At 41.2% G+C, this 22,597-nt stretch overlaps 1 protein-coding gene across 2 annotated transcripts; it reads right to left on the bottom strand.

Moving 5' to 3' along the window:
• Nucleotides 1–18,393: 18,393 nt before the first annotated feature.
• Nucleotides 18,394–21,694, bottom strand: LOC136224493 (beta-xylosidase/alpha-L-arabinofuranosidase 2-like). Of its 2 annotated transcripts, none has more exons than XM_066012845.1 (6): nt 21,204–21,694; nt 20,491–20,778; nt 20,138–20,405; nt 19,706–20,056; nt 19,207–19,548; nt 18,394–19,123 (listed from the first exon to the last, which is right to left on the bottom strand). In XM_066012845.1, the coding sequence occupies exons 1-6, from the start codon at nt 21,612–21,614 to the stop codon at nt 18,552–18,554; spliced, it is 2,232 nt and encodes a 743-aa protein (XP_065868917.1). In that variant the 5' UTR covers nt 21,615–21,694; the 3' UTR covers nt 18,394–18,551. The 2 variants fall into 2 exon arrangements, with proteins under 2 accessions (XP_065868917.1, XP_065868916.1); XM_066012844.1 differs by having other exon boundaries at nt 19,207–19,617; nt 21,204–21,682.
• Nucleotides 21,695–22,597: the final 903 nt, after the last annotated feature.

Raw genomic sequence — 22,597 nt, 5'->3', positions numbered from 1 at the left:
CCTTATCATGACAGTACAAACTGCTTTATCAGTAACAGAAACATACATTTATAGATTCTCACCTTCCAAAGGCCTGCTCATTAGAGGTGGTTCTGAGAGGAAGCGTTTGATCCCTTCGAAGGCTTGCTTGCAATCTTCATTCCACTCGAATGCTTTCTGTTTTTTTATCACTTCATAAAAGGGTTGGCATCTACGAGCAGAGCATGAAATGAACCTGCCAAGTGCTATGATCCGCCCGTTAAGATGTTACACTTCTCTGACATTTTACGGCGCCTTCATGTCCAGCACTGCTTTGATTTTATCTAGATTGGGACCTACTCCTTTCTGGCTGATCATATATCCTAGGAATTTTCCATAAGTTGCCCTGAAAGTACACTTCTCAAGATTCAGCTTAATTTTGTGATGGCGAAGGACTCCTAATACCTCTCTTATGTCCTCTGCATGCCTCTCCATGGTGGTGCTCTTAATGATCTTGTCATCCACGTAAACTGAGAAGTTGTCACCTTTCCTTCCTTTGAATATCTTGTTCATCATCCGCTAGTAAGTAGCTCCAACGTTTTTTAGCCCAAAAGGCATGACCTTAAAGCAATAGGTTGCCTGGTGAGCTACAAAGGAAGTTTTGATTCTGTCTGATGGCTCCATGGGGATCTGGTGATAGCTCGATTTCACATCTATGAAGGAATATATTACATGTCCCGCAGTTCCATCAACTAGGATGTCAATGCAAGGCAGAGGGTAGTTGTCTTTGGGACAAGCCTTATTAAGATCCGTGAAATCAATACACATGCGATATGATCCGCCTGCCTTCTTAACTAGGACCACATTCGCCAGCCATTGCGTATAAATAACTTCCTCAATGGCGTCTGCCTTCTTCAGTTTAAATATCTCTTCCTCGATCAATTTTTGTCTCTCTGGACCATGATTCCTTCTCTTCTGGGCTACAAGGACCACGTCTTCGGCGATGTTGAGTTTATGAGTGATCACATCTGGACTGACCCCTGTGAGGTTCTCATCTTTCCATGCAAACACGTCTTCTGATTCGAGGAGAACTTTTGTAACATCCTCCTTGATCTCAACTCTCAGCCCTTTGGCGATCTGTACCTGCTTACCATCCGTAATGAGGAACATTTCTGTATCTCCAAAGGCCGTCGTAACAAGCTCATCTTCTTCATCATCCTTAGACTGTAGGTGAATCGATAAGGACCCCGAGTATGTCTCCTGAGCAACCTTCTGATTCCCCTTGATCATCACCCCTCCCTTGGCCGTAGGGATGTACATCGTCAAATGGCGTATTGATGTGAGAGCCGCCACTTCTGAAATAAAAGGCCGCCCCAAGATGATGTTGTATGCTAATTGACCGTCTATGATGGAGAACTCCAGATCTCCCATCCACACCTGATCCTCATCTGCTAACTCACATTCCAGCGTCATTTGCCCCTTTGTCTGGATTGTGTGCCCTATTACTCCCAGAATGTCTACGATGGTGGTCTCTATCTGAATGGGATCAACCTTGAGCTTGGCGAACGCCCCTCTAGTGATGATATTGCATGAACTACCAGTGTCTATCATTACACTCTTCATTTCCCATCCTTCCACCATCATGGTGATGACGAGAGCATCTACATGTGGAGGGATCGCTGGACCAATATCTGTAAAGGGGAGATTGAGTGATGCTCTGTCTAGAGCGATAGTTCTCGCCTTCTTTACTGTAGGCTGATATCCTGGTCCGCCGGCGATGACATTAATGACCCCCTTAGCCTTCTTCTTTGGATCATCTCTTGGTTTATGACCATCTCCTTTCTTGTCGTTCTGGACGAACCTGTCCAGCTTTCCTCTCTCAATAAGCCTTTCAATCTCCCTGGCCAGCTCCCAGCATGCATCTATTTCATGGCCGTTCCTCCTGTGATATTTGCAATAATTCTAGGGGTTTCTCCCCGTATTGGTGCCCCTCTTTGGTTCGGGGTATGAAATGCTCCGTTTGTGTTGGCTGTTTTCTATCCACATCAGCACTTCGCTTTTGGAGGCGTTTAACGGCGTAAACGATGGCGTATATGCTGATTTGTTTCTAGAGCCTCTCCGCCTACTTCGGGCGGATGAGTCAGGGAGCCTTTCTTTTTCCTTATCCCGCCTTCGGGATTCGCCTTTCCGTCTCTTGGGAGGAGAAGCTGACTCTCTTCGAATGTCATCAACTTCTAGCCAACACATATGAAATCAAAACAAGCATGATCCAATTGATCCAACAACTTGGACAGTTTGGAGGGGGAACTTCATGAGAATCCTAACGAACATATTGATAAATTTCTTATGTGTGCCGACACTTCTCGACAAAATGGTATTTCGGCCAAGGTTGTCCGTCTAAAACTATTTCCTTTTTCTTTGACAGGTCAAGCGTTGGAATGGTTATGATCCTTGGAAGCGGGATCTATTACATCTTGGGAAGAGCTCGAAAAGGAGTTCCTTTCCTACTACTTCCCGCCGTCCAAAATGATTAAGTTGCGAAACGACATTACCTCTTTTCGACAATTTGAATATGAGGCCCTTCATTCAGCTTGGGCTAGTTTCAGGAAATTACTCCGAAGTTGCCCACACCACGACATCCCCAAGCACGACCTAGTAAGTACCTTCTATCACGGTTTAACTCGCACTAATCATGCAACTTTGGATTCCGCAGCATGTGGGGACCTATTTAGGAAGTCGGCAAGTGAGGTATACGAGCTTATCAATGAGCTCGCAAGAAAGAATGTCTAGTGGTAAGAAGATCGGCTTGTCGGACCATCGTTGTTGGTCCCTTATAACGTTGGAAGTATAGTTCCAATGGGGGGTTAGGAACTATTTAAACTTTTTTTTAACCTTAGGGCAGAATTCTTTTCTAAAGAGAAAAAGGATTCAACAGCGGCGCTGAGTGATCAGTAAGATACTGGCTTAGTCAACTGGTGACTAGGTCAGTTTCTTGACTTGAGTCAGGAGATAGCACTTAAAAGTCTATTCCTGAGCTCAGATGTTCGATGCGCACAACTCAGCTTGACCTCTTAACTTGGTCAGTTTTTGGTTATTTAAGCAAGCAATATATATAAGGAGTTTAAGGTAAGAAATACGTTACTCAGCAGATTTATCCAGGTTCGGCTTCTTCTAAGCCTACATCCTGTCCCCGGAACACGTTCCGAGATTTCGAATCCTCTACTGAGCTCTTTAAAGGCAGAGCCTCAAACCTTTTACAATCTTAGCAACTGAGTATAACAAGAGTACCTTCCTCTATACCTCTACTCAATCCTAATCTCTTGCTGAGTACTATAACCAAGTACTCAGCCTCTCATTTCTACTTTCTAGAAATGATAAGTGTTTGTCCTAAACAATGATTTGCTAAGACACCTTAGATGATTGAATAATCACTCTAGACTTTTACACAAAAGATATTGAATGTAGTGTAAGGTTGCTTTGCTTTTTGCTTGCAGAACTTTGCGTATGGATTTGGTTAGCGTAATGGCTTGATCAAGTTCTGTAAGTGTTGAAGCTTCTGATGGCACTCTATTTATAGAGACATCTGGGCATCGGTCATTTCGAATTTCGAAATAACCGTTGGAGGGAAACGGCTTCCTGTCGTTGTCATCCTGACTTGCTCAGAGCTCTCGGCCAATCAGATTTGTGTATCTTCTGTTCTCGGTCAGCTCAGCAGAATGTCTCTCCTTTTATGGTAAAGTCAACTGGACAGCATACTGTGTCATCTGAACTTTACCCAAAGTAGAAATACTTTGTCTGGAAGTTTTCCTTAGCCAGCTGCTGTCTTGTACGTTTGTCGAATCTACTCAGCAACTTCATCTTGAAGTTGTTCCCGAAGGTCTTCTAGATCCTTCTTTCGCTGAGTTGCGTTTTGTCCAAAGCGACAGCGTTTTGACAAACGCGGGCCGAGTAGTACTGAGTTGTTTGACTTGGGCTTTGACACTTGTATTGGGCTTGGGCCTTTTAATTCTTGTGTCTTATAAACAATTTAACTCAACATTGAACAAACACATTAGTAGAATAAATCAAAGCATTTAAACTTAGTGTGTTTAGAATATGTATTTCAATTATACTTAAACAATTTTGTCAAATCAAAATTATGTAGAAAGGTGTTTCAACAAACTCCCCCATTTTGATGTTGGCAAAACTATTCAGCGAGGAACTCAGTGTTGAGCTCCCCCATAATAGTTGACCTATTATATCTTAGCAAACTCCCCCGTCAGAGTTGAGCTACTGACTTAGTTTTACTCTAAACATTTAAAGGTTTAATCGAGTAAGTCTAAGGTCAGTTTTCGGATATAGGTCAGCTTATGTAACATATTCTATTTACTCAGTATTAAGCGGAAGGTTTAATCATTTAGAGTGCGCTGAGTAATTTGTTGTTCAATGAGTTCTATAAGACAATGTTATATAGGCATATAAGTCAATGTCAAACATGTTATCAGTATTGGGTTTAATCAGTAAGTTTTATAAGTCTTAAACATAGCTGATTTAATTGAAGACAAAGAATAACATCATACACAGCATCGTATGCAAATAATTCATAACTCAGAGTTTTGAACGGAAGATGCAAGTATTGATATTAAAAATAGATAGTCAGTGTTTACAATCAACAGTTCAAAGATAGGCAAAAAGAAATACAGACTACATATTTAGCCTATACTGAGCTAGCCTATATATCTATTTCTTTTTCTTCTGTTGGGACTGACTAGACCCATGCTGTGTTCTTGCTGGTGTTCTCGCTTGATCTCTCTCCCCCGTTTTGTCAGCATCGGGAGGAGGAATTCTAAAGCTATCGGTTAAGACAGCCCTGGTTAGTTCGTTGGAAAGCGCTTTAAGTCGGTCAGCGCTTTCATTTACACCATCAAAAATGGCAACTCCCTGATTTGAGACTTCCTCAGGTATTTTGAGTTCGGCAGCGCTGATCATACTGACGATGAAAGCTTCAGACTTACCAATCCATATAAGCGCATCAGCTAGTCCAGCAATGACTTGATGAAAGGTTTTGAGTAGGTAGGTGTCAAAGTACTGACGCTGAACATTTGTGTGACGGATGTGATTGAAGGTTTGTCTTGTGATAGACAGCATCTCGTTTTGTTTCATTTGGTCAGTGTCCATCTCTTGCTTGTTCAGATTCAGCAATCGAACAGCTTCACCAATTTGCTCCACTGAGCACTGAGAGTAAGAGACCATTTGCTCATTGGTCTTGAGTTGCTCGGTGTGAAGCTGAGCAAAAAGCATCTTTACCTCATCAGAAGTTGCATATCCAGGGTTCACAGCTGACAAGTTCTGTACTTGCTGTTGTAGAGCATTTAAGTGTTGCACAGTTGTCAGCTGGATCTCGGCCAGCTTGGCGATGGAATCCTGCTTAGCTTGCTGTGTTTGATAGGAGATGATGACGTTCAGCAAGTCCTTGAATCCCTTAACTTCGTTGAGAAGCTGAGTGACCTGGGAAAGCTGAGTAGTCTCAATAGATGAAGACCCAGCAGCAGGATGAGTGGATTGTTGAAGGTCTTTGATCAACGCTTGCACTGAGTCGATTATTCTTTTACCGGACTCCGTGGCATTCAGATAGCTTTGAGAGCCTTCAGTGACATCAGTGTGACCGGTAGGAGGAGGAGTCAAAGGAGTGACATGGTCAGTGACTGGAATGGTGTTTTCCATCTGCACTTGGTTCATTTGAGCACGAGTTTGATCGGCAGATAGATGAGTTGGAGAAGTAGAAACTCGAATACTGTCTGTGTTGACGGGGCAGATGTGTTTGGAGTCAGCACAATGCTTGGATGGACAGCATTGACAGCACTCGTTTCAACCTGACTTGTTGAGGTGGCAGAAGCATTTTGGTCGGCATGTTCCTGTTGGGAAGAAACAGAGGCTTGTTTTTCGATGGATGCCGCAGGCTTTCTACCAACAAATCTGAGTTTTAGGGCAGAGGGGTCTTTAGTTGGTTGTTGAATGGAAAAGGTAGGAAGAGTTGTTAGTTCAACAGGAGTCTCACTGACTTCTTTCTGACTGGCCTTGATGAGTTTTCTTCTTCGAGGAGGAGGAGGTTTGTCAGCTTGAATAGACTCTCCTGAGTGAGAAGGAGAAGTTTCTTCCTGATCATGATGAGGGAGGTCAGCTTGCTCTTGGACTTGATCAACATTGTGTTGGTCAAGTTCTTGCTCTTCTCCAGCAGCCAACCCAGTATTGGCTTGCTCAGCTTCGATTTCACTAGCTGCCTCCTCGGAGTCAGCATCATCGTTGTTCTCATCATCGTCATCAGAATCCCCATCCAATTCTTCCTCAACTTGTGCAATAAACTGGTCGTCCAGATGCACCTCTTCTTCTTGTTCCTCAGACACAGTTCCTAAACACTGTGTGTAGTGAGAGTCACCAGGCACAACAATGTTAGTAGGGATAGCATCAAGGGGAGTCAGTGTAGAAGACTTGTGCTTTTTCTGAGGTTGCACATCAACATCTGTTCTGTTCTCAATTTCAGGCTCATCTTGCCTGTTCCTTTTCTCAGCTGACTTAGGTCTCTCCTGGCCCTTAGTACTAGCTGACTTTTGCTTCTTAGCTGGAGACTCAGTATCATGTGAGGGAGTCTCAACAGCTTTCCTCTTACGAGAAGTGGGGGCCTTAGTTCTTCTCCCTTTCTACGGAGCAACTGTTTCCTCAGCTTGTCCAGCAGCAGCAGCAGCTTTACCCTTCTTCAAAGGCTGACCGTACTTCAATGCTCTCAGCGAAGCCGCTATGATCTCAGATCCTCTAGCGGTTTCTTCATCAGTCAGGTCTATCTGATGAGTCAATGAGGATCCTCGTGATGAGCGATCCTAGCCTCAGCGTGCCAGTACTGCGTTGGAAGCCAGCGATAAGGAATACTGACATGTTGATTGGTTTGTACGTCAGCATATGCCAGATGAAGCATTGTTCGAAGTTCGTTGCTGAGGTAGTGCAGTTGATCTTCGGATAGATAAAATAGCTCAGTAGATAATGAGCCATCTTCTGGTGCTGACCCATAGAAGAAGCTGAGACTTCTCCTGAGTGGCCTTCAGGTTTGCAGAAGTTGACCTCGTACCCAGTACCATCCTGATCTCCAGATCTCCTTAGCCTTGCTCCCTCAGTTTTTAATTTGAGCAAATTTCCTAGGTAGAGAGGGTTGATGAAGATGGTTTTCTCTTTCACCATGGTTACCAGGTAATCCTGGTTATCATCAGCAACGCGGAGGTTGTGGTAGAACTCCTTAACAAGGTCAGGATAGGTGTGATCCCTAATCGAAAACAGGTCGGTCCATCCATTCTGTGAAATCCACTCACAGAAGGGTTGTTCTGATTGTACGAAGGCTTCAGATACCAATCTTGAGGGCTCAACCTTCCATTCTCGGACGTTTTCGAAAACCTTTGTATAGGTCCTGACTTTTTCAGGCTTTCCCTTACCAGAGGAGGTTTGGCCAGTTTTTCCTTTGCTCGGTGAGGTGACCTTGGTAGATTCCGGCACAGAGGTTTGCCTGGAAGTTTCATCGGAGCTGGGCTTAGAGTGACCAGCACCGGAGATGTTGAAGGTAACTTTAGTCATAGTTGAAGAATGCGTTTGGGAAGCTTTGAGAGGTTTTAGAGAGAAAGCTTTCTTTGCTTTAGAATTCGGTAGACATAAAGAGAAAACAATGGGGATTTACCCATTATTTATAGCGGTGAAGTGTGGATCTAAACGAATCTATGTGTCAGTTTTGCCTCGGGATTGTGAACCGACAAAAATCCTGGCTTTTATGACACATTCGGCGCGTACGTCATCCTAGGTGGCTATACGCGTGCTTTTGCATTTATTCTAACGGATCTAACACTCAACGTTTAGAATACTAAGCGTTTCATATTCTGAGTGGTCAGTATTGCATAAAGGGATGATTTCTAAGTTTAAACTAACTTACTCAGTGTGCAGGTTTACTCAGTATTTGCTGTTCAATTAATTTCAATGAGTACTCAGCAAAAACAATCATTCAGCATAGTAATTCACTCAGCATGCATATTCATTTAGTTTAGGAATTTACTGAAGAGGATTAAACATACCAATAGCTTCTCTCAGTATGCTGAACTGCTCACGGGCCAGTGGCTTCGTGAAGATATCCGCAAGCTGCTCGTCCGTTGGGACAAAGGTCAGCTTGATCTCACCTTTGAGTACATGGTCTCTAATGAAGTGATGTCTGATGCTGACATGCTTCATTCTGCTGTGTTGAATTGGGTTCTTTGAAAGATCAATTGCACTTTTGTTGTCACATTTGACTTCAATTGTCTTTGTTTGAACACCATGGTCTTCAAGCTATTGCTTAATCCATAGGACTTGAGCAACACAATGACCAGCAGCAATGTACTCAGCTTCAGCGGTAGACAAGGCTACTGACGCCTGCTTTTTGCTGAACCAGGATACAAGACAGTTTCCTAAGAAGTGAAATCCTCCAGAGGTGCTTTTACGTTCCAGCTTATCCCGTCCATAGTCAGCGTCAGTGTATCCGATGAGTGTGAAATCATGAGTATTGGGATACCATAAACCTGCATTTACTGAGCTTTGCAAATATCTAAGGATTCTTTTTACAGCAATCTAATGAGATTCCTTAGGGTTAGATTGATATCTAGCACAGTAGCATACTGAAAACTGAATGTCCGGTCTACTGGCTGTTAAGTAAAGTAGAGAGCCTATCATACCTCGATATAATTTGCTGTCTACTGACTTACCATTCTCGTTAGCGCATAGGACAGTGTCAGTGCCCATAGGAGTGGATATTGGCTTGCAATTTTCCAAATCATATTTCTTTAATATCTCCTTGGCATATTTGGCTTGACTGATGAAGATGTCATTCTTTCCTTGTTTAATTTGAAGACCGAGGAAGAAGTTGAGTTTTCCCATCATGGACATTTCAAACTCAGTCTGCATTTGTTTGCTAAACTCCTTGCACATTGATTCGTTAGTTGCACCAAATATTATATCATCAACATAAATTTGGGCCAGCAGGGTATCTTTACCCTTTCTCTTAATGAATAATGTTGTATCAGCTTTGCCCCTGATGTAATTTCTAGTCAGCAGGAAACTGGTCAACCTCTCATACCAAGCACGTGGTGCTTGCTTGAGGCCGTACAGAGCCTTTTTGAGTTTGTAAACGTGGTTTGGGAATTTAGGGTCCTCAAAACCTGGAGGTTGATTAACATAAACCTCCTCGTTTATAACTCCATTAAGAAATGCACTTTTGACATCCATTTGGAATAATTTAAAGTTCATGTAAGATGCATATGCACATAAGATCCTAATAGCTTCTAGCCTTGCCACTGGGGCAAAGGTCTCACCGTAGTCAATACCTTCTTGCTGACTGTAGCCCTGAGCTACAAGCCTTGCTTTGTTCCTGACTACATTCCCTTGTTCATCCATCTTGTTCCTGAAGACCCATCTTGTTCCAATGGTCTTTTGACTCTTTGGATGAGGCACTAGCTCCCATACATCGTTTCTTCTGAATTGATCGAGCTCCTCTTGCATTGCGATCATCCAGAATTCATCGTACTCAGCTTCAGCGAAATTCTTCGATTCTTGAACTGAGACGAAGGCTACATTGCTGAGGTACTTCCTGAGTTGATTCCTCGTCATCAGGGTATTCCTAGCAGAATCAAGGATTGCACTTTCTAAGTGCCCTCTTGGAATCCTTATCTCTTTAGGTAGATTCATGTCTTGTGCTGTCTGTGTTTCAACAATCTCTGCAGAAGTAGATGGGTCAGTGAAAGTAATCTTAGGTTCACTCTTACTCTTGGTCAGCCTTTTAGTGAATGACTCAGTAGCTGGTTCTTGGTCAGCGGTTACTGAGTGTGGATCATCCTCGGTCAGCGGCTGGTATCTACCTGCAGGGTTAGTTTCATCAAACTCCATATGTACTGACTCTTCTAAAACTTGAGTTCGCTTATTAAAAACTCTGTATGCTTTGCTGTTTGTTGAGTAGCCTAGAAAGATAGCCTCATCAGCTTTTGAATCAAACTTTGCTAAGCTATCTTTGGTATTTAAAATAAAACATTTACAGCCAAAGGCACGAAAGTATCCAATGTTGGGCTTTCGTCCTTTCCAAAGTTCATAGGGGGTTTTCTTGAGTATAGGTCTAACTAGAGCCCTATTAAGAATATAGCACGATGTGTTGACAGCCTCTCCCCAAAAATACTTTGGAAGCCTATGCTCATCCAGCATTGTCCTGGCTATTTCAACCAGAGTTTTGTTCTTCCTTTCAACAACCCCATTTTGTTGAGGTGTTCTAGGAGCAGAAAAATTGTGGTCAATGCCGCTGGCTTCACAGAATTCAACAAACTTTTAGTTTTTGAATTCTCCACCATTATCGCTACGGATGTGAGCTAATTTTAGGTCTTTATCATTTTCAATTTTTCTAACCAAATTTGAAAATGTCTCAAAGGTCTCATCCTTGCTAGTCAGCAAGATGACCCACGTGTACCGAGAGAAGTCATCTACAATGACCAAGGAAAATCTTCTTCCACCCAGACTCAGCGGCTGGACTGGACCGAAGAGATCCAAGTGTAGTAACTCTAACGGACGCTTAGTTGAGACAATATTTTTGCTGTGAAAAGATTGTTTGGTTTGTTTTCCAGCTTGGCAAGCGTGGCATAATTGATCTTTTTCAAACTTAAGTTCAGGCAGTCCCTCAACCAATTGCTTTCTTGCTAATTTGGCCAGGAGGTCCATGCTTACATGACCAAGTCTCATGTGCCATAGCCAGGAATTTTCTTCCTTTGATACTAAGCATACAGTTTTTGAAAACTTTTTCTCTAAGTCTAGCATAAAGACATTATCTATGCGAGGGGCAGTTAAAATTAACTCATTTGATTCACCCTCGTATATTTTACATCCAGTAGCATCAAATATAACTTTTCTCTCATTGTCACATAGCTGAGCTACGCTGAGTAAGTTATATTTGAGTCTGCTGACTAGGGAGACAGATTCAATAGTAGGATTACCTCCAATGGTTCCTGACCCTACTATCTTACCCTTCTTGTTGTCTCCAAAACTTACACTTCCTCCTCGTTTACGCTCAAATGTGATGAACTGAGTTTCATCACCAGTCATATGCCTCGAGCATGCGCTGTCAATATACCACATCTTTGACTTCTCGGCACATCTCAGGCTTACCTGCATTGTAACTAGTTACTTTTAGGTACCCAATTCTTTTTGGGTCCTTGCTTGTTAGGTGCAACAGGTAAAGCATCATATTTTATTTTATGGCGACATACTTGGACAGTATGGCCATTCTTTCCACAGAAGTCACAACTGACCTTCTGTTTAGGATGTTTCACTGACTTGTCAGCACCCCAGTGCTGAGCGTGCCAGCACACCTTAGTGGTGTGTCCTTTCTTCCCACAAAAGTCACACTGGACTTTGCGTTGGGGATTCCATCTCTGCTGAGTACCTTGGTACTGAGTTCTCAGAGGAATGTTTCTTTTATTTGGAACCTTTAATTGGTTCTGGATAGTTGTGACGTCCTTTCTCAGTTTCTTTGAAACTGATTGGACTTCAGAGACAGACTCATGTATGATCTTCATGTTATCATGCAGAGTTGAATTGTCCTGAAGAAGGAATCTGAGGTCACTCAGCTTGACCTCTTCCACTTCGTCACAGCGCCTGCTGAGTGCTCTAACTTTCTTATTACACTTCTTGACAAGTGTGTAGAGATCACTCAGGGCATTAACCATATCGTTTCTGAGCTGGGGAAGAGTAATTACCTCATTTGATTGCTCCTCGTCATCTGATGCAACGGATGGGTCAGCATGCTCAGAGACGCATGGCTTAGCAAGTTCGTCAGCCATGAAGCATATCTTCGCTGACTCGGTGGCCTCAGCTTCTATAGATGAAGACTCATCACTGTCGCTCCATGTAGCCACCATTGCCTTTTTGCCGCTCTTCTTGTCTTTCCTTAGTGTGGGGCAGCTTGACTTAATATGGCCAGTTTGATGGCACTCAAAGCATGTAATGCGCTTTGAGCTATCCTTTTTGTATTTGCTGTCGCTTGAGTCAGCTTTATACTTATCAAACTTTCTGTAAGGCTTCTTAGAATATTTGTCGTTCTTCCTGAATAGCCTTTTCATCTTCCTTGTGAACATGGCCATCTCCTCATCATCAGTTGAGCTCCCGTCAGTGGAGTCAGCTTTCATGACAAGAGATTTCTGCTTCTTGTCTTCAGATTTTTCCTTCACCTCGAAGTTTTTCATAGATATCTCATGGGTCAGCAACGAGCCGATGAGTTCGTCATATTTGTAGGTGGTTAAATCCTGAGCTTCCTCAACAGCTGTCTTCTTTGCTTGCCAGTCTTTAGGAAGACTCCTGAGTATCTTTTTGACTTGTTCTTCCTTAGTGAAGATTTTCCCAAGTCTCTTGAGCTCATTAATGATGTTGGTAAACCTTGCATTCATGTCTGAAATGCCCTCATCATTGTTCATCTCGAACAGCTCGTACAGTCTCATCTGCTGATTCACCTTGGACTCCTTTACTTTATTGGTTCCCTCGTAGGTGACTTCCAGCTTTTTCCAGATCTCTTGCGCCGACTCACAACCTGAGATTTTATTATATTCTGCAGCATCGAGCGCACAGTGAAGCATATTGATAGCCGAAGCGTGATTTTGAAGTTTCTTAAGATCATCCTCTGTCCATTTGGCCTCAGCTTTTACAACTGTTTGGCCAGCCACAACTTCGACAGGTACAAATGGGCCTTGCACTATAGATAGCCAGGCACTCATATTTGTAGCCTGAATGAAGTTTTTCATCCTATTCTTCCAGAAGGTATAGTTAGACCCGAAGAATAGGGGAGGCCGAGTGATGGACAGCCCCTCAGGCAATATCTGAGTTGTTTGGTTTCCTGGAAGAAACCGAGTACTGTTTTCGCCCATGGTAGGGATCAGCTCAAGATTGTTAGACCTTTTATAGTGAGCTTTTAAGCTCTGATACCACTTGTTGGTCCCTTATAACGTTGGAAGTATAGTTCCAAGGGGGGGTTAGGAACTATTTAAACTTTTTTTTAACCTTAGGGCAGAATTCTTTTCTAAAGAGAAAAAGGATTCAACAGCGGCGCTGAGTGATCAGTAAGATACTGGCTTAGTCAACTGGTGACTAGGTCAGTTTCTTGACTTGAGTCAGGAGATAGCACTTAAAAGTCTATTCCTGAGCTCAGATGTTCGATGCGCACAACTCAGCTTGACCTCTTAACTTGGTCAGTTTTTGGTTATTTAAGCAAGCAATATATATAAGGAGTTTAAGGTAAGAAATACGTTACTCAGCAGATTTATCCAGGTTCGGCTTCTTCTAAGCCTACGTCCTGTCCCCGGAACACGTTCCGAGATTTCGAATCCTCTACTGAGCTCTTTAAAGGTAGAGCCTCAAACCTTTTACAATCTTAGCAACTGAGTATAACAAGAGTACCTTCCTCTATACCTCTACTCAATCCTAATCTCTTGCTGAGTACTATAACCGAGTACTCAGCCTCTCCTTTCTACTTTCTAGAAATGATAAGTGTTTGTCCTAAACAATCATTTGCTAAGACACCTTAGATGATTGAATAATCACTCTAGACTTTTACACAAAAGATATTGAATGTAGTGTAAGGTTGCTTTGCTTTTTGCTTGCAGAACTTTGCGTAGAGATTTGGTCAGCGTAATGGCTTGATCAAGTTCTATAAGTGTTGAAGCTTCTGATGGCACTCTATTTATAGAGACGTCTGGGCATCGGTCATTTCGAATTTCGAAATAACCGTTGGAGGGAAACGGCTTCCTGTCGTTGTCATCCTGACTTGCTCAGAGCTCTCGGCCAATCAGATTTGTGTATCTTCTGTTCTCGGTCAGCTCAGCAGAATGTCTCTCCTTTTATGGTAAAGTCAACTGGACAGCATACTGTGTCATCTGAACTTTACCCAAAGTAGAAATACTTTGTCTGGAAGTTTTCCTTAGCCAGCTGCTATCTTGTACGTTTGTCGAATCTACTCAACAGCTTCATCTTGAAGTTGTTCCCGAAGGTCTTCTAGATCCTTCTTTCGCTGAGTTGCGTTTTGTCCAAAGCGACAGCGTTTTGACAAACGCGGGCCGAGTAGTACTGAGTTGTTTGACTTGGGCTTTGACACTTGTATTGGGCTTGGGCCTTTTAATTCTTGTGTCTTATAAACAATTTAACTCAACATTGAACAAACACATTAGTAGAATAAATCAAAGCATTTAAACTTAGTGTGTTTAGAATATGTATTTCAATTATACTTAAACAATTTTGTCAAATCAAAATTATGTAGAAAGGTGTTTCAACAATCGTGACACCAAACATTCGTCATGGAGGATGAGGCTCCGAGGAACTCCATGGCCGAAATGAACAAAAATCTAGATGCCTTAATGGCACAATTGAGCCTTGACAACTCAGCACAGGTCCTGTTGTGCAACCATTGTGGTGGCGACCATCATGGTCGAGATTGCCAAGCCGGAAGTCCCTTTGTCTGTGATGCCGAAAGCATACGTTATGCAGGGGGAAATGAAAGGTATAATTCTAACTACAACTCCTATCTTAACTCAAATGCTTATCACCACCATAATAATAACAATAACAATGGATGGCGGCCTCAACACCAGCACCCAAACTTGTCGTACGGTAATAATCAAAACGTGTTGAAGCGCCCATCCAATTTTAATCACGAGTACAAGAATCAAGGATTGGTTCAATCCTAAAATGCCTAAGGAGGTCAAACCTCTCAACCTCCAAGCAACACGCAAGACCAAACGGTAATAAATCTTCTTAAAGATATTTCCGTATGTCTTGCTGATAACGAAGCATTTTGCAGGGATTTGGGGCACCAAGTGACCCAACTAAATCGCCAACAACAAGAGAGACAATAAGGGTCTCTCCCAAACAACATCGAGCAAAACCCACGACCAAAAAACTGGGAGTCCGTACAAGCGATCACACTTCGAAGTGGTAAAGGTTTGGAACTACCAGTGCCAAAGGCGATTCAATCCGCTCCAAAGGTAAGTGACGAACCGGGAGAGGTAAGAAACCCCGGTTCAGACCCTAAAATTCCAACTTCTTCGGGTAAGAATGAAAATATTAGTGATCCAATTGGAGATTACGTACCGAAGCTCCCATCCCCATAAAGATTAAAAAAAAGATAAATTGGATCACCGATATGCTAAATTTTTGGAAATCTTTAAGAAACTTCATATCAATATTCCATTCGCGGAGGCATTAGAATAAATGCCCACATATGCGAAATTTCTTAAAGAAATTCTTGCCAGGAAAAGAAAGTTGGAACAAAATGAGACGGTAGTGCTCACGGAGGAACGCTCCACAATAATAATGGACAAACTTCCACCCAAGCTCAAGGACTTAAGGAACTTTTCCATCCCATGTACAATTGGAAATGTTGAATTAACTCGAGCTTTATGCGATTTAGGTGCTAGTATTAATCTAATGCCTTTATCTATTTTTAGGAAGCTCGGGTTGGGAGAACCGAAGCCTACCAACATGACACTCTAATTGGCCTATAGATCTATTGCTTGGCTCAAAGTAGTAGTGGAGGACGTCCCGATGAAGGTAGACAAATTTATCTTCCCCGCCGACTTTGTAGTGCTCAACATAGCTGAAGACAACTTGGTTCCAATCCTCCAAGGGAGATCATTTCTTGCAACCGAGAGAACTCTTATTGATGTCCATGAAGGTAAACTCATACTCATATTGCAACACGAAGAGGTAGTACTTAACGTTTACAATTCCATGAAATTTCCATCTAACACCATGGAAGATTGTAATTTCATAAATTTTATGGATCTTATTGACATGTTTGTTGAGGAAATGTGTTATAGGTACTCTGCAGAAACCTCTTCGGGTCTGAACAACATTGAGTACGAGGAAGAGGAGCTAATGAATATTCCTTTTGAATACTCCTCCGAAGTAGAACAATGCTTGTGGGCAAAGAGCCGGTCCGAGGGTTTAGACCGGGATAGCTGATAGCTCCCATTTATATAGGGTTTTTAGGATTGTTTTAGTTCGTTTTTGCCTTATTTCCATTCAATTTCAATATCATTTTGTTATCTTTTAGTTAAAATGAGTAATTTCCATTATTTATGGCATTTTCTGTATTTTCATGACTATTTGAGCATTTCCGAACCAGACCCGTGCCTTTCGGAGCATGTCCGGACAATTCGGGGACCATTGGAGTAAATTCCGAAAGTCTAGGGACCAAAACAGATAACTTCCGAAGAGAGAGCCACCACTTTTCAGCGCATGTCTCGTCGAGACAGGCCCCCGTCTCGTCGAGACACAGCCTGTCTCGACGAGACGAGGCGGGCCGATGGTTCCCAAAAGGAAACCATCACGTGGTGTCTCAACGAGACGCCTAGTGTCTCGTCGAGACACCCTTTCGTCTCGTCGAGACACTTCTCGTCTCGACAAGACGAGACGCTAGGAAGCAATTTCCCAGCGTCTTCTCACCTCCTGGGCGCAAACCTTGGCTTGGAAAATGCCCAAAATACCCCCTAACACACCTAGCACTATAAATAGAACATTATGTCTCCTTTGTTAGGGCTCCTACTTCTTTTTCCCTTTTTTCCTTTTTACTTGTATCAGCTTTTGCTGTTTGATTTCCTTGATTTGTAATTGCTTTGAGTTTCTTGAAGATTGGTAGGGGAGAGTTCTACCACATTTGTAATCAGAATCAGACGAAGCCGGGTTTTAGCTTTCTAATTCTTTATTTTGTCTCTTACTCTTTGCTTATTTAAATTAATGATGATTCATGTTGCTAATTTGTGCTTTAACTATTTGGTTAGTTTAATTATGAATTAATCCCCATCCAATTTGGGATGGGGTGAGATTGATTGCGTAACCGTGTATGATTAGGGATTTAGGTTATTGGATTTGTTTCCAATTGATTAGATTATGCAAGCTTAATGTCCTAGATTTAACAGATATATGATCATTGCTAGAATGAGATTCGATGATGATCAACTAGTCTGATTGCTGAACCTAATGCCTTGAATCTGATAAATATAGGATTGTAGATAGGTAGTTACCTGACCATGGAAACCTTTCCACTCCCTCTCTTCCCATCAATCCCATCACTTCCTTTTCCCCACTCCTTTCTCTCTTCCCCATTCATCCCTCTTTCCCATACCATTAACTCCCATTAATCCCTCAATTAGTTCCTATTGACCCCATTAATCCCCATTTAAAATCCCATTAATCCCCTAATTTGGGCTTTTGGAAGTCAGGCACGTTGTGATCCAAAGTCTTCAGATGGGTCTAATCCCACTAAAGCCCATTACAACATCATTCTTGGCTGAAGCTTGGCCGAAGTCATAGCTTCGGTCACCTTTCATCTGAAGGTTGTCTTCAGGAGCTGTATTTGGAAACACGTGGACCAATGAGCATGCTGGATTGCAAATACACGCTCCCCATATTCAGAAATGTTGTGGCACAGAAAGATATGGTTCGAAAACCTATCAGATGTTGTCATGTGTCCATGTATACTTTATTTTATCTATAAATAACGGAGACATTCCACAAATTCAGGTATCTTACTTCAACTACTTCATTCACTGTTACTTGTTGGCTAGATATTATTTCTAATACCTTCTAACTTTAGCATCGGAGAGGGTTCGCCGGAACTCCGGCTCCATTTTCTAAAGTCTTCTATGATCTCAGGTCATCATAGAGTCATCGGAGAAGAAGAAGAAGTATGATATCAATAAGTAAACCTTTTAAAATTTGAAAACAGCATAGTAAGTGCACGTGTATTGGCCTTGCCTCCTAATAAATTAATTGTGGTAGAGAGAGATGCTTGTAACAACACCCTATTGCTTACATTACTTTGGAAATTGAAAATATTAAGGCGTCATTAGATGTTGAATTTCAAATTAAAGATCTAGGAACTCTTAAATTTATTAGGATTTGAGATTGCAAAAAGTGTTAATGCCAAATGAAAAATGCTTAAGAAGTTTTAGAAGATGCAAGATTACTTGCTTCTAAACCCGTTTCTACTCATATGGATCCAACAATAAGTTTGTTTATAGGCTAGGTAATAAAAGGTCTCATTACTTTTGCAGTTAATGCCTAAAAGCAGCACATAGGGTTTGTTGTATTTCTGGTTTTTGTGTTTGCCTGGGAAGTTCACTCATATCTTGGAAAAATAAGAAACAAGCAAGTGTTTCTGGCTCCTCAATAGAAGAAGAATACAAGTCTATGTCTACTGATGTATATTGGATTGCCTTTCTCTTGGAAGTTTTCAAGATTGATCACAAACTACTAGTTCCTGTATATTGTGATAATCAATCTCCACTATATCTCAACTTTCCATGAGCAGAAAGTTAACAAACCATATTTTAGTCTATCTTTTTGTTTTGTTTTCTGATTTACAGTTAGGTGTAACAGTAAATAGAACAATCCACTTGATTAATTGAGAAATTTGAACAATTGATTTGGGTATAGGAATGAGTTGAGAAAATGATAAACTCAATCTCAACCTAGCTATTGAGGAGGAGGCACTTGACATTTGAAATTCAGGAATTTAGATTGAAATTTGTTCAAATCTTGACAGTCAATGAATGTTTGAGATCTCCAACATGAAGAACATGTTGTCCTAAGGCAACTTTCCGTTGTCCATTTTCATCTGTTATACCTAAATGCTTGCAAACATCCACATTAAACTTGAGTATTTTATCCTGTTTTGGTTCTATTGAAATCTTTTGAAAATCCAGCAGCTGTTTTCTTGGTGCATTGTGGACTGGTGGAGGACTTGAAAACAAGAAAACAGTGTGGCCTGCTTTCATTTGCCCTGCATTGTAAAGTTTTAATCGTATATCAAATGCCGAATTCTGGCAATTCTCGTCAACAGCTTCAACTGATTGGCATAGTGATGATTTACAAGGATGGTTTCCTCCTAAGGTTACTGAAACTGCTCTTGGTGCTTGAACTAATTGGTGATTGATCTGTGTATAACTTAGCCCATCTCCAAAGTTATATACTGTTTCGCCTGTGTAAAACCTGTATGTCCGTCCAGGATACCCGGTTTTAGGATCCGGTCTCATGTTCATGTTTGTCATTGGTACTTTCTCTACAAATGATTGTGGATACCATGTCACTGGCAATCTTCCACCTGAAAAACAGTTCCAAAAATATTTCAGAATGTTGTTTCCCCTCCCTCCCTCACCAATAATAATAATAATATTGAGATATTACTTGGATTGTGAAAACCGAAAATAACATCAGCTATGGCAGCTCCCCCGTCTTGGCCAGGGTAACCAACCCATAGTATGCTGGTAATTTTGTTGTTAGTTTTGGCAAAAGTGACATCCATTCCACCTCCAGACATGATCACAAGGATTACAGGTCCTTTGGCTGCATTGGCAACTTGTGTTACTAATTGTTGTTGTTGCCCCGGGAGAGTAAGGTCGTTCCTGTCACGCATTTCAGCCTCTACAGAGAGATCACCACCCACTACAATCACTGTTGCATCGGCTGCTGCTGCTGCTTTTGTCGATTCAGCTATATTAGGTGCAGGACAAGAAACATTGGCGCAGCCTGGTGCATATGTTGTTGCAACCACTGCGGTTAGTCCATGCAAAGGCGAAGTATATTTACATGGAATACCTACATATTGATATTTCACAACCATATCATCATATTTATTTAGACAGGAAAGGACCATTTATACAAAATTTGGAATATCCATGCATACCCTCATAGTTTCCAATCATGGCACTTGTGGCATTCGCATTTGGTCCAACTAGTGCCAAGTTTTTAACTGCTTTAGGAGATAGAGGGAGTGATCCTTGAGAGTTCTTAAGCAACACTATCCCTTGCCTTGCGGCTTCGATGCCTAACTCCTGATTTGCTGGTGTGCATACATCTTTTGGACCTAAATTTCCATACAATTGCTTGCTAGGATCTCCATCAAAGAAACCAAGTCTCATCAAAGTGGCAAAATTGTTCGAGACAGCTCTGTCAATATCTGGCTCCTTTACTAATCCTGCTTTTACTGCAGCTCCTGTATGTATGCCGAGGAAAGATCCGCAGTCGAGATCAACACCTGTCAATTGCAGTAGTGTAAACTCAGCACTATCACGTCTTAAACTTGATATAAGAGAAAGTAACAAGTTAGTTACAATACCTGCTGATATAGATACAGCAGCAGCTTCTTCTGGTGTTTTAACATAATGTTGTGCATTGTAAAGCACATCTACTGAATCACAATCAGTAACAATATAGCCGTTTAGTTTCCATTGGCCTCGAATTACCCCAGAAAGGAGATTGGGATCAGCACAAGTAGGTTTGCCATTGACTTGATTATAGGAACACATGACACTTGCTACATTTCCATCAAGAACACAGCTTTTGAATGGTGGTTGAAATGTATCATCCAAATCTTGTTGTGTTACCTAAATCAGGAGAATGAGAATGAGAATGAGAATGAGAATGTAAAGGAATGAAATGTATGATCCAAAAAGTGAATGCTAAATTTACCAAGGCATTGAAATGGAAACGATCGACGCCTTTCCAGTTGTCAAGATCATAAGCAGTATAGTGCTTGCAACAAGCAGCAACCTTAAGCTTATCTTTATTACCATCATCCCTTTGTTGCAGACCTCTAACATAACCAGCTCCATATTTGCTTGTAAGTAAAGGGTCTTCGCCGGGAGTCTCATGACCTCTTCCCCATCTTGGATCACGGAATATGTTAATATTTGGTGACCAAAATGTCAACCCTGCCAATCCCACATTGTACATTGCTCTTGCTTCACTTGAAACCACCTAGAATATTAAATGCAATGATAAGGTCGGTCACACTCTCTTTCTATATAATTGGCTGGCTGGCTGGCACCTACTATCTTTCAATCAACAAATGCATTTATTTATGTTATGACTAAACATGATTTTCACACCTGAAATATCTGTATCCTATTTTAGTTGAATAAAAAAGTAAATATTTGCAACAGTGGAGCACTTGAAAAACATAAAATATCATCTTGTTTATTTTGAAGAGGATGATGCAGGTTTCCTTTTCCATGAAATCTCAAATCAAATCATGGGGTTGGTTGGAAAGGGTGATTGTGACAAGAAAGAAATAAAGATGACAAATGGGTGAATAAGGAATAAAAGGTTAAAAAAGAGCCCTAAAGCTGTCAGTTGTAGTCGAATCTGAATGGTACTTATGAAAAGAAAGAGAGAGAGAGTACCTTGCCAATGGCTTCAAAGAGAGAAGCATTAAAAGAAGCAGCAGTTAAAATGACAGTGGGAAAACTGGTGGCTCCGGGTACAAGGTCGGAGAATTTAGTACCGGGACCCACATTAGAAACACCATGTAAAGCTTCAGACCACCATTCATATCTTGGGATTCCAAGTCTGGTTACATTTGGTGCTGCATTTACCAAAAAGGCAATTTTCTCATCTAAATTCAATCTATTTACAAGGTCCCCAACTCTTTGAGGGATCCCCAAAGCGGGATTGCAAAATGCAAAACTAGCCAAGGAAGGATTGGAGTTGGTATCACATGCGAAAACGGCACGGGATTGAGCTGAAACTTGAAAGGAACGAAAGCAAAAACAGAGCAAGAAACATAGCAACTTGGCTACTCTGCTCGAAGCCATGAAAATGAAAATGAAAATGAAGTGAAAAAGAAAAGAGTATATATAACCGAAAAAAGAAGTTGTTTGATAGTAACCCGTGATGATGGATAATTGAAAGAAGAAAGGACAATGAATAATATTAATAATAAAAAAGAAATGCAAGTTGGTCTGTATGTATAGACAGACAGAGAAAGAGAAAGAGGAATCTATTAGAACAAGTATAATTGAATGAGAAATGTATGAGTAGTAGGAGTCCGTGATGGGTTTCTCGTCTTCTATACCATAGTGAGATAGTCATGCATTTTCCAATGGCGGATTTTCTGCTTTTCACTAACTATGCTGCTAATGTATGACTCAGAGTTTTTTATGTATACTATTTTCGATTTACTTTTTCTCTTTGACTAATTACTCTTCTTATCTTAATCTACTTATTACTCATCTACAAACTCTTAATTCTATTTTAAACATAACGCACTTTTATTTATTTATTTTCACACATGTTTTCTTCAACTATACTACCCTCATCCACATGTACTCTTAATCATAATTGAAAACTAACGTATCTTTCTAAATGTTTGGGGACAAATTTGTCCAACACTTAAATGTTAAATCACTTTACAAGTAAAATTATTCTAAACACACAAGTTTTGTATTGCTTCATACTATTTATCACTTTTACATTTTCTCTCTATCTCTATAGATGACTTTAATATTAATTACTCTTTTTATTATTTTAAATTATAGAAAATCATATTTATTAATAAAAGGAGATATAAAGTATTTTAAACTATCCTGGCATGTGGCGATCGTTTTTGCCTCTCACCTAGGTTTTCCTTTTCGCTGGTGAGAGGTGTCTCAGGCTTGTCTTTGAGGGTTTCATTGTTTGTTATTGATCGTCTTTGTCGCTATTGAGGTTTCTGTTTCACTGATGGATCGGAATTGTGGTGCAACAGCTATACCATAGGGTTGGACCGACAATCGATGGTACCGTTTTTAAAAGGTGT

The sequence above is a fragment of the Euphorbia lathyris genome, chromosome 3 (assembly GCF_963576675.1).
Source record: "Euphorbia lathyris chromosome 3, ddEupLath1.1, whole genome shotgun sequence".
NCBI classification, from domain to species: Eukaryota; Viridiplantae; Streptophyta; class Magnoliopsida; order Malpighiales; family Euphorbiaceae; genus Euphorbia; species Euphorbia lathyris.
Note: the sequence above shows the minus strand (reverse complement) of the source record. Positions and strands in the feature narration are given on the sequence as shown.